The 11,856-nt window shown below is 41.2% G+C and overlaps 1 protein-coding gene across 1 annotated transcript; it reads right to left on the bottom strand.

The window, feature by feature from the left end:
• Positions 1-2,164: 2,164 nt before the first annotated feature.
• On the bottom strand, positions 2,165-10,565 carry LEPROT (leptin receptor overlapping transcript). The gene is made up of 4 exons (XM_067535519.1): positions 10,456-10,565; positions 8,471-8,546; positions 7,050-7,236; positions 2,165-5,820 (listed from the first exon to the last, which is right to left on the bottom strand). Exons 1-4 carry the CDS (start codon positions 10,469-10,471, stop codon positions 5,704-5,706), a joined length of 396 nt encoding a protein of 131 aa, XP_067391620.1. The 5' UTR covers positions 10,472-10,565; the 3' UTR covers positions 2,165-5,703.
• Between the last annotated feature and the right edge of the window lie 1,291 nt (positions 10,566-11,856).

Below are 11,856 nucleotides of genomic sequence, written 5' to 3'. Positions count from 1 at the left end.
ATCACAGGGAGAGAACAAGCTAAGCTATTACTTCCTACACATATGCCTCAACCATGACCTGCAGTAGCCTCCTGTGGTGGTGAAGGATAGTAGAATCCATGGTCCATTCAATCCGTGGCCATAAATTGCCAACAAGGATCCCAATGAATGCTAACTTTCATGGTAGCTCTATGAAGCAGACTTCTGTATGTAGGGAACTGCCAGGGAACAGCAACTCATTTCACACAATGGCTACTGGACAACTGATACATGGCAAATTATTTTAGTCCTTACCTACCAGACACAGGCTTTGAACTAAAACTTTGCACTGCAAGGCTTGTATCCCCTTCCAAATCCTCTCCAACCTTACCCAGAGTTTCTTACTCAGTTTCTACTGAGATAAAAGGCTCTCTATCCTATTTCCCAATCCCGATTCATCCATTTTTTACTCCCCACTGTAGAACTGGGGGGCAGATTAAATTAGGGACAATGTTGTTCCTTTCATAGTTAATCAGGGATCATACCTGAACACTATTCCTGTTCCTATAGAAAATGAATTAGTCTGAAATATGCCATTATATCAATCTGTGGTACGCCCACACCTTGAATACTACATGCAGGTCTGGCTGCCCCATCTAAAAAAAAAAATTAAAACTAGGTACAGAGAATAGCAACAAAAATGATTAGAGGTATGGGACAGCTTCCCTATGAAGGAGAGATTAAGAAGACTGGGACTGTTCATCTTACAAGGGATATGACAGAGAAATTCATGAAGGAAAGGTCTATCAATGGCTATTAGCCAAGATGGTCAAGAATGCAACCCCATGCTCTAGGTATCCCTAATACCTCTGACTGCCAGAAATTGTGACTGGACAATAAGGGATGAATTACTTGATAATTTCCAGAGGGGCAGCCGTGTTAGTCTGTATACAGCAAAAACAACGAGAGTTCTATGGCACTTTAAAGACTAACACATTTAATTTTTGTAGGCATAAGCTTTCAAGAGACTCAGCTCACTTCATCAGATGCAGAATGAGCTGAGTCTCTTGAAAGCTTATGCCTACAAAAATTAAATTTGTTAGTCTTTAAAGTGCCGCAGAACTCTCGTTGTTTTTAATAATTTCCCTTTTCTGTTCATTCCCTCTGAAGCATTTAGCACCAGCCACTGTCAGAAGACAGGATTCTGGGCTAGATGGACCATTGATCTGACCCAATATAGCCATTCTTATGTTCAATAACTGTAAGGAGGGGAGTCCTCTTGTGAAATGTTCTCCACACTAGCTTTGAGTGACAGTTATGAAGTTGAGAGCCAACATGGACTAACTTACTGAAAGAATGTCGGGAACCAGGTCCCATTTGATGGAAAACAGACGTTATCTTTCTCTCATTTTTTTCGCACTAGTGGATTACATAATGAACTGCATGCGTCCTCTGTACTCCTAGACACTGTCACCACATTTTACGGGACTCTCAAAGTGCTCTATAAACACAAATAAATTAGGCCTCTGACCACCCCGGCTCAATATTGTTATTTTATGGATGAAGAAACCAAGGCAGAGGAAGGTTAAGTCAATGCTCAAAACTGTACAGAGCAGACTAGCTGCTGAGTGCGGGGTTAGAGAATATGGTAGTAAAAACACTAGCACTAGGTCAAAATTCTTGCTACCACTCATGAAGATGCTCTTGCACTAGAGCAACAGGAGAAGAATGTGAGAAAAATATCTACAGAGCACTCAGTTTGTATTAGTGGTAAGTTGTAAAGGAAAGACTTATTTCTAGAAGGAGGGCCCACCTCCACAGCATTTTCACCACGTTTAATAAGCATGCAAGAATATAGTTTAAACTCAGGTGCAGCGGAGCAATGTTCTTAATACGGTTTAGGTGGCAAGAGCTGACAGGATGCAAGTGTGGCAGAACATTGTTCCAAAAACATATTCTAATCTAGATAGGAAACTTCACTAGATAACGGTAACCATTCCTATCTGAATTAGAATATGGTTTTTGAAACTTGTTTCACCCTGCTTTGATCCCATCAGCACTGACCATCTAGGCAGCTCATTATACTTTCTCTAGCACATGAATGATGTTTTTGTTTCTTAGCCTCTCCCTTCCTTAGGTGTAATAAAAGGCAGAGGAATTTTTAAAAAATTCAAAATCAAACCAACAAAAGACAGACACAGAACAATTTGTGTGTCAGGTACATTTAAGCAATTTTATTAGACAACTTGAAAAAAAGCTGAGAATGCTTTAATTTACAAACTCTGTGATTTCAATAACCTGGCAATTATGGAAAAGAAATATTTTACAAAAGTTACAAAAGTTGCACTGTATTTTGAAATACAGAAAAAGCTTCGTCAACTGTAAAGATATATTATGAGAGAATAGGTTTTCAATCCAATTGCAAAATAGTGTTTTTATGTCTATGCCGACTCAAAACTATAATAAATCTTGAGCTAAGGCACTTTGAATATATGTTCACTACCATATAAGAAGAATCATTATAAAGAGACTGCAATAAATGGATGCGTGCAGATAGTGACATCATGCCTAGTAATGGCTGTCAGTGCACCAGACTCTTGTGAATAGGCACAGCTCTTGACAAATAATCTGAAGGCTATTTCTTCCCACTTGGGATAATTTAACTAAAAGATTAATTCAAGCAAATTTATATTTAAGAGAATTTAAAGATTTAAACTCTTCATTAACTTTAATGATTATTTCAACTTCTTTTAAAAAATGGGAAAACTGATGATAATTGCCTGGAAACTGACTGTGAGAATTAGTACATGTAGCAATTTTTCAGAAAAATGTTTTACTGTCTCTACCTAATAGTTATCTACTAATTTGTAATGTACCCACCACAATGGTCCCTACGTGCAACATAAAAAGTCTTCAAAGCATTAGAGCAGCCTCAATAGGACCTTATTTTCTGTTCCTCCCATTCTTTTTAAGATTGTTTCTGATGCTGATTAAGAAAGGGATATAGACAGTTAATGACTGTCTAACACTCTCTTTATTCCCATGGAGCTACTGCCCATACAACAAACCCCCTTTTTTGGGTAAAAGAAAAAAAAAAATAACCACACCTTAAAGAAAACTCTTTGGAGTGGTAACTTAGAAATGTGTTTGGTGCATCCTTTTCATTTCTGTGAAATACGAAACATGCATTTAAACCTCAAGGGCCAAATCCTATGCTCACATGAGTAGTTCCATTGAATTCAATGGGGCAATTCACAAACTTAGTTATCTGCAGGACCAAACACAATTTGTACTTTAAACTATGCTTTTCTTATTTTTCACTCAACTAAATGTGGAGTGAAAGAACAGCAGTTAGCGATACAAAAAATTACTTCTTCAAAATTCAGGCAAAACAGAAAAACCAAAACTGAGTTTTGCTCAAACAGCTCAACTTGTAATTTGAGCATGTAATTTCCCTGAGTAATATTTACAATTATAACATTCTATACTAAAATCAGCATGGTGCAACAAATTTTATCCACAATTATAGTGGCCTTGATTGTGAAAGTCATGAACCAAAACACAACGTTTGCCGATGTCTGACATACTCTTCTGTTAAATATCCTACAGTGCAGGCTAGCAATAATCATTTTAAAGAGGCCAGGAAAACAAACACGTGAGCAAATGTTTTACAAGAAAAAATGTGTTTCAGATACACTTAATGATTTTCAGTTCCTTCAATCTGAAAATGTAGCAAATATCAAATGTTGCATCTAATCTACAGTGCTGTGCAAACTTTCATCACATCAATATAATGCAGTCTCAACTTAAAAGATAAAATAACAGTTTTGTGTCTCAACAAATCTAAAACTATATCTATGTGAAATATATGATAAACAATATATTCCTACCAGCAAAGTGAAATTTGAGTACATTGCATTATTTGTATTTCAAAATTATTTTCAGTTTATTTTTTTTATTGATAAGAAGGATAAATCAAGTCCACAGTCTCAGGACACTGATATAGCAGTAATTAATTTTCAAGCCTTGATTTCTGTGGAAATCCACAGGATGTCAATTGTGGAAAGTTATTTTGAACATCAAATGCTTGTGCAGATATTTTTCTAGGTTAGGGGAAATAGCATCATGTCAGTTCTGTAGGTCAAACTCTTCATGGCTGTTGCATACTTATTCATGGTATTTTATTCTCCATACCTTCACATGCTGGCAACATTCATTTATGACCTAATAAGCTGCAAATATGCAAGCATGAAAGTTATTCCTTCTCAAATTGCTATTCCACAAAATTAGTGCTGTTAAAATATCTACCCAATCTAAATATTCAGTTTCTTCAAACTGCAGACGTCATAATTTGATGCCACCCATTTTTCTCTGACAAAATAAATTAGAGTTACTGGTTCCTTGCCCCTTTTTAGGAGTACAGAAATGTATTACATATGCCTCTAAAGTTAAGGTCATGTCAGAATAAACCTCTATAAAATTAAATGCTTCCTTCACAATCTGAAGGATTCGCTATCTCATAGTAGTAACATTTGCTAAAATAATAATAGTGTGATTATGTGAATGTTTATTAGAATGGCATTTAAAATATATTATATTGTTTGAATATAACCATTTTTTCTTATAAGAGTTTAAAGTAATAGTTTGCATAAATGTATTTTAAAATAGTGACAAGAACTGAGGCGATATCGAGTCCTATAGTATCTGCTGTATTAAAAATGTCTAACCAGAGCATTTCACTTTTTTATAATTCACGGCATTTGACTCAATACAACAGAGGGTATTCAATACATTCTGATTATAAATTTCCTTTTGGAAATATTTCTTCAGTGTGGAAACTATGCATAAGAAGCAATGTCAATTTATTACACAATAAGACATTAAAATGTTGTTAGGAGATTACTCCCAACATACACCCACAGTTATAAGTAGAGTGGGATGAAAGCAAAATATTTTCCTTTTTTTTTTTTTTTTTTAAATTTGTTGAATGCTAAATATGAATGGAAATCTACTTTCCTTTTACCTATAGTAGTGAGATCCAAGACCTGCCGTGGTTCTGGTGGTGCACTATGGGCAATTAATACCAAGGAGAGTCTGAGAGGGCAGAGAAATTTGAAGACAGCCCCCTAGAACATCCAATGTGTCTTACTCTCCCCTTATCATGGATTGGGAAAGAGAGAGTTGGCAGCAGCTATTATAGGTATTCAATGTTTCTTTTAAATTGAGAGAACAAGCTACTGCAAATTACCATTATTTGAATATAATGGCAAATATTTGTTCCACCCTAGTCTCAAAACAGAAGTTAATCAAGTTAGCAAAGCCAGGAAACTAAACAGTATAGTCAATATATAGGCCCATTTTGATTAAGCTGTTAAAAATGTCAGACATGTTGGCTGACTCCTAACATACATACCAATGGTATTATATCAAAATTAAAAACTAATTAATAATGCACATATTGTGAAAAATCAATAAAATGGTTCACTCTGTGTAAACAAAGATTTAAGGACAGATTTAGCTATTGTGATTTCAGCTTATTCTGTACCTATTAAGAAAAGCTGTCAGAAGGCTCTTTCCCCCTTAATTTGGCTGACACATTAGTGTAAAAAAAAAAAAGCATATTATGTTCTGATAGCATAAGACTACCTGTGCAGGCCCACAAACATTCCAACATACACACATACATATATACAGTATATAAACATGATGTATGCTGCATATCATCACCAGCATCTTAGTGAAGGCCTACCACTGCTCCCAGCTAAAGTCATCTCCTCTACCAAATACAAGAAAAAAGCCTAAAATGGTAAGAAAAATGACTGCATTGCCAGCTAGCACAAGACCACAGGCTCCCCAATAGATCTGAAATACAAGATGAGAAGAAAAAAAATCCTTATTTGGTATACATGATATGTATTACTTTCACTTTACTGTGTTACTTTCATGCATTAGATAAGCTAAATGAAATACCACATAAGAATGCTAAAAGCATAAGGGAAAAGACCAACAAACAATTCATTCAGTTCAAGCATTCAATTAGCAACCATTAAAATAACTAGTAGTATACTTATAAATTCTCCCCTCATTAGATAGTTTTTTTCAATACACCATGTTTCAAAACAAAATAATTATCTTAAAGCAGAATCCTCTTGGTAAAGAGAACAAATAACACAGTGTATAGAAAATGTTTCGAACTCAATGCTTTCTCCTAGCTTCCATGCATTATAAACTGGAAGATATTCCAGAAAATCAAGGCAAGGAGTAACCATGAACAATAATTTGCAATAATAAATAGCAATAGCTTTTTGTAGCCAAACAATCCCATGTCCCAGTCTTCTTAAAATATTTTTCTCTTAGAAGATATTGCTAGGGATTAGAGTACCCTCTTGTGGGCATTTCTGGTTTTGCTTACTGTCAAAAATCTACAATTGTGAAGTTTGTTTTTATGTACTGTCCTTCATACAGAGCATTACAAAGTATGTAAGAATGAATCATACAAAAGCCTAAGTAGAAGAGGAAGGCTGTAAAGTGATATTAAGAGAAAAAGTGATTCAGTAGCTTAGCAGGAGGGAGAAAAGAGTTCCACATATATGGCAAAGAACCAGTGTCAGATTGAATCCATCCCACAGAGGAGCTGCTCAGGGATGGGACAGAGAAGAATAGAGTTAGTGTATGGATAAAAGGTAGGGTACAGCAAGTCTGTAAAATGTTTCGAAAACCAGAAAGGTAATTTAGGACATATGGTCCATTTCTTTAAGCAAGAACGCATTTTGGCCACATAATTTTGGATGCCCTAATTGTAGTAAATAGAAAGTTTAGAAGACAAGAATAAGGGAGCTATAATAGCCAAGACAGGAAGGGAACAGGCATAGATACAGATGTCAAAAGAGCTGTTTTCTGGAAATGGGATTAGGCAGACTAGTTAAGGATCATAAGGGATGAAAATGAAAGTTTGTGAACAAAAATTACTCCAAAATTTGAACTGAAAAGAACTAAAATGCAAAGTAGGCAGGGGCATAAAAAACTGTCAACAAATATGCAACAGTACAGTAGTAATTTTTTTATAATAAGAAACAGTCAGCAGAACGTACCGCTCCAACACGTGCAAGGATTATAGGAAATCCAAAGGCAGAAACAACAATTCCAGTTGTGAAGAAATATGCCAATTCCCTGCAGGCACTGCTAGCTGCATCAGTGTCATCGCTTACTCTTTTTGCAATGAAGTGAGGAATAGGACAAATGATGTAAAATATCAAGACAAAAAGGGGCCAGTACACACTGTAGGAGAAAAAGCCCCAAAAAGAAAACAAAGTCACATTTCATGCTGAAATCAAATCAGACAGACAACTTTGTAGATGTCAAGGGGACTTTCACATGCACAAAATTAAGTAGGTGTCTCTTTGCAAGATCAGGGCCAATGTTTGTACTAAATATCTGATTATTGTTTAGAATTACTACAATTTAAGTATGATTTATATTTTTAATGCAGCTTGTGCATGTCAGATAAATTCACCTCTACTCCATTCAGTATTACTATACTAATAAAATCAGTAAAATATTGATTAAAATCAAATCAGTACTAGAGAAATCCTATTGCAAAAATACTTATACAAAGTTAAAATGACTGACGCATTAAATACAACTATATTGCTCTCCCCACAGAGACTAGGTATACAATTATTTTGATCCAGTTTTTACAGGAATTAAACATCAATTAAAATAGGGGATTTATAATAAATGTGTGACACTTAAATATAGCCCCATTACCAACTGTTGGTTCTGGACCTTATAATGGTGTTCTAGGACACTAGGTTTAATATGAATAATCATGAATGTAAAACTAAATGGGTTACAAAGTCACCCAATTACAGTCCACAATTCTTAGTGAACTACTGAACTTATCTTTTAGCTCAGTGGTCCCCAAACTTTTTAGGTCGTGCCCCCCACACCTTCCACCAGCTGAGGCTGGGAGCAGGGCCACAGTTGGGGCCGGGGGCTAGGCTGGGAGCAGGGCCACGACAGCCGGGGCCAACTTGGGAACAGCGGCCAGGAGTTGGGGACCAAGGCCAGGGGCTAAAGCAGCGCTGCAGCGGTTGAGACTGGGAGTGAGGCCGCAGCAGCTGGGTGCCAAGTGGGGAACAACAGCCGAGAACCGAGGCCACGGCTGGGTTCAGAGCCAGGGGCCAAGCCGGGGAACTGCAGCTGGCAGCCAGGGTCAGGGAGCGGGAGCCGATAGTTAGGGGGCAGGCCGGAACAGAGCTCAGGGCAGAGTGGGTGGGGTGGTGCTCCCCTTCCCAAGTCCTGCTGTACCCTCCCTAAAGTTCCTCTAGGGGGGCACGCCCCACAGTCTGAAGACCTCTGTTTTAGCTAATGAAACAGTGGTTAAACATGCATGCTCCAAATTGTATGGCACTGGCACAGCTACAGCTCGACTGCATATGTACATTTACATGGGCAATTCAAGAATACAAAGTTAGAACAAAGTCAATTTTTAAGCTCAATTATTTCTTACCCATAATATTCTAGGGCACATCCCAGCATAAGAAAAGTTAGACCAATGGCTCCACTGAAGGATAAACCAACAAGGGCTGTACAAGAGCACAGAAAGGAATTAAATTATGTTGAAATCTCAAAACTGAACATTAATAATCATTATAACTTTAAGAGGAAGTAACCCTGACATTGTCACAGCAACACTTTCTCACAGTCAGTAGAAACTGCTGTTAACGTGAATCAGCAGCTGCAATACAAAGTGATTCAGTATTTCAATTCAATGTGTGAGTTCATTACTAATGATCATTGTAGCAGATACATTCCTCATTCTTTCATTTGTTTGATTTTTATTCTTTACCTTTTCTGCTTTTGATACCATATTCTTCCTTGAATGACAATGCCATACTTCAATAGAAACCACTTATTGATGCTTCAAAATAGAATTTAAGGAATTTTTACTCTTTTTTAAAAGTTTCATTAAAACTTAATAGCAATTTTTTTTGGGGTGAAATCAAGACACACTACCAAATAAATAAGGCTTTTGTTGGGCTTTAAACTGTTCCCTACAGCAGTGGCTCTCAACCAGGGATATGTGTACCCCTGGGGGTCCGCAGGTCTTCCAGGAGGTACACCAACTCATCTAGATATTTGTCTAGTTTTACAACAGGCTACATTAAAAGCACTAAGGAAGTCAATACAACTAAAATTTCATAAAGACAATGACTTGTTTATACTGTTCCATATACTGTACACTGAAATGTAAGTACAATATTTATATTCCAACTGATTTATTTTTAATTACATGGTTAAAATGAGAAAGTAGGCAATTTTTCGGTAATAGCGTGCTGTGACACTTGTATTTTTATGTCTGATTTTATAAGCAAGTAATTTCTAAGTGAGATGAAACCTGGAGGGTCACCAGACAAATCAGACTGCTGAAAGGGGTACAGTAGTTGGAAAGGTTGAGAGCCACTGCCCTAGTGTTTGCAACCTACACACGATAGCACCCAATAAATTCATGGGAAGCAAAAAATGAAACCAGCTCGTCTCTCTCGTTACCCGCAAGCTAAATAGGAGACCAAAGTATCATCAGATCCTGATCTTTGAGGAAATTGCCTTTTTGAACATCACCGCAAGCCTTTCAAAACCATTTGCAACTTTTACAAGTATCAGCCACCTCAGGGAACACCTGCTGAGGGGATGAGGGAGCTGCTCTGGTGGGCAAAAAGGAAAATAGGGGCTTCAGAGAACTGAGGGGGACCAGACTCTGGGCAGAGGAAGACAGGGAAGAATCGGAAGTGTGCGAGGGGGCCACAAGGGAGAACTGAGGGAGTCCAGACTCGGCGGCAAGGGAGAACAGCGGGGAGAAATGAGGCGTGGATGTCCAAGCCGGGAGGAATGGGGAAATCGGGGGTGTCAGGGAGAGTCAGAGGGGCAAGGGGAGAACCGAGGCAATGGGAAACGGGGGAAGGCGACCAAGCGAGGGCGAGGCGATACAGCAGCGGGGCGTGTCGAGGCTCAGGAAGGAGGAAACAGGAGTGAGAGATGTCGTGGCTCCGCGTATGGGGAATCAAGAGCAACAAGGCTCGGCGGATTATCCGGAGGAGGGGGGCTCGGAGTGTCCAGGCTCGGGGGGGGGGGGGGGAAGGAAGGAAAGCGGGAGTGCGAAGGCCCGGAGGGGCGGGAAGGGCGGGGGAGGGATGTCGGTGTCCAGGCTCGCGGGGTCGGGAAATCAGGAGTGATGCGGCGGGGGAGGGTATCACGGTTGGGGGAGGGGGCAGGAACTCGGGGGCGTGACGCGTCTCGGAGGTAGGAGTGGGGGTGTCCAGGCTCGAGGAGGAGAGTCGGGGGGTGACGAGGATGGGGGAGGGGGCGAGTGGGGGTGTCCAGGCTCGGGAGCGCTCCAGGGCTCTGGGGGAGGGGCTCTCCGGGGAAGGCCGCAGCGGCCCACTCTCGAGGCAGGCTCCGGCGCGGAGCTGCGGCGGTGGTGTCGCCGCTCGGTACCTTTCACCCCCGCCATGTTCGCGGGGCGCAGAGAAGGGGGCGAGCTCCGCTTTTCTGGGCGCCGAGGGCGGCGGCGGGGCGGCTGCTTCCGGCTCCGGGACCCGGCGTTAGCTCCGCCCCTCCCCCCACGTGGCCCCGGCGGGAGGGAGCCCTTAAAGAGCCAGCGCCCGAGGAGCGAGGTCGCCGCTTCCCCACGCGTGACGCGTCCCTCCCCTCCCTTCCCACGCGGCGCTGGTACCGGGAGCTGGAGCAATTGGCAGAGCCCCACAACCCCGCTGCAAACCCGGTGTGCACGGGTCGCACCCCCAGCTCCAGCCCTGCCCCCTGCCCACTGAACCAGGGCTGGCTGCGTCTGGTCGGCCTGAAACAAGAGCGGCTGTTGGGGGCCCATCCCTTCCCCTCCTCCCCACGCCCCCAACATCTCCAGGGAGGTCTGCCAGCCCCGGGGCTCGTCCAGAGTGAGCCCTGGCAACCAGCCGCCTCCTCTCCAGCCCCTTCGCCACCTGCTGCCCGCCGAGGCCAGCTGCAGAGGGAGACGAGGCATCAGCCTGGCTGCGGGCTGTTTCCTTGCCGCGGTGGCTCCCCGCCTCTGGCTGCCCGGGTCGGATGCCGAGCCTGTCACCGACCTTTCCTCCTACGTGTCTCGGTACCGGCAGCTCCGGAGTTCTGAGGAAGCTGCTGCATCAGGTTTTGCTTCTGTTGTACCTTCGCTACCCTAATCGCGTTAGTTCCCCCCGCCAATCTGGGGAAGAGGAGCAGGTAGACATGTGAAAAGAGCCTCGCAGTTATTTCTAGGAGCAGCCTTGTTGTGTGGCTCCACTCTTGGCTCATTTAAGAAAACTGAGTCCTCCAGACATCAGCTGTTTTGAATCTAATACTAAAGTTGTGGTCCCCAACCCCCTGGTGGGATGAACCGGGGGTACCGCAGAGGTTGCCACCTAATTAAAATCGGAGCACAAAGTTTATTAATTTGTCTCCTATAGAAAACCAGCATCAAGATTATCCAAGTGCAATACAATTTACTACTTAATTAGATCCGTCTCCGTCAAAGTCATAGTCACTCTCATGGAGCCATTAAATGAGGTTTACCATTTACATGGTAGCGCAGTAGGGGTCGTGGTGGAGGGTAAAAGTAGCAAGACTAAACAAACTGGCAGATTTTATGGCAACTGTATAGTGTTCTTGGTGTGTGGTAGATATAAATGGAGGCAATATGAAATGTTATGAATACTGTAGGAGCTACAGTGTATTAACCCATGAATATTGATACGTTCAAATGGTATTATATGACCAGGTCAGTGAGGGGAAGTTACTCTATATTGGGTTAGACTAATTCACACAGGAAAATTTTCTAACTCTTAGTGGAGTTGGGGCAATATTTATTATATGCCTACCCTGCTT

The sequence above is a fragment of the Emydura macquarii genome, unplaced genomic scaffold (genome assembly GCF_026122565.2).
Source record: "Emydura macquarii macquarii isolate MOO-44397 ecotype Brisbane River unplaced genomic scaffold, CSIRO-AGI_Emac_v2 contig_3506, whole genome shotgun sequence".
NCBI lineage: Eukaryota > Metazoa > Chordata > Testudines > Chelidae > Emydura > Emydura macquarii.
The sequence above is the reverse complement of the archived record's forward strand: the minus strand, read 5'-3'. Positions and strand labels throughout refer to the sequence as shown.

Coding starts and splice junctions, on each gene's coding strand:
- LEPROT (XM_067535519.1), bottom strand. Junction 7,237..8,470: donor TGTGCCCTAGAATATTATGG/GTAAGAAATAAT, acceptor TTTCTCCTACAG/TGTGTACTGGCCCCTTTTTG. Junction 5,821..7,049: donor TCCTTGCACGTGTTGGAGCG/GTACGTTCTGCT, acceptor CTTGTATTTCAG/ATCTATTGGGGAGCCTGTGG.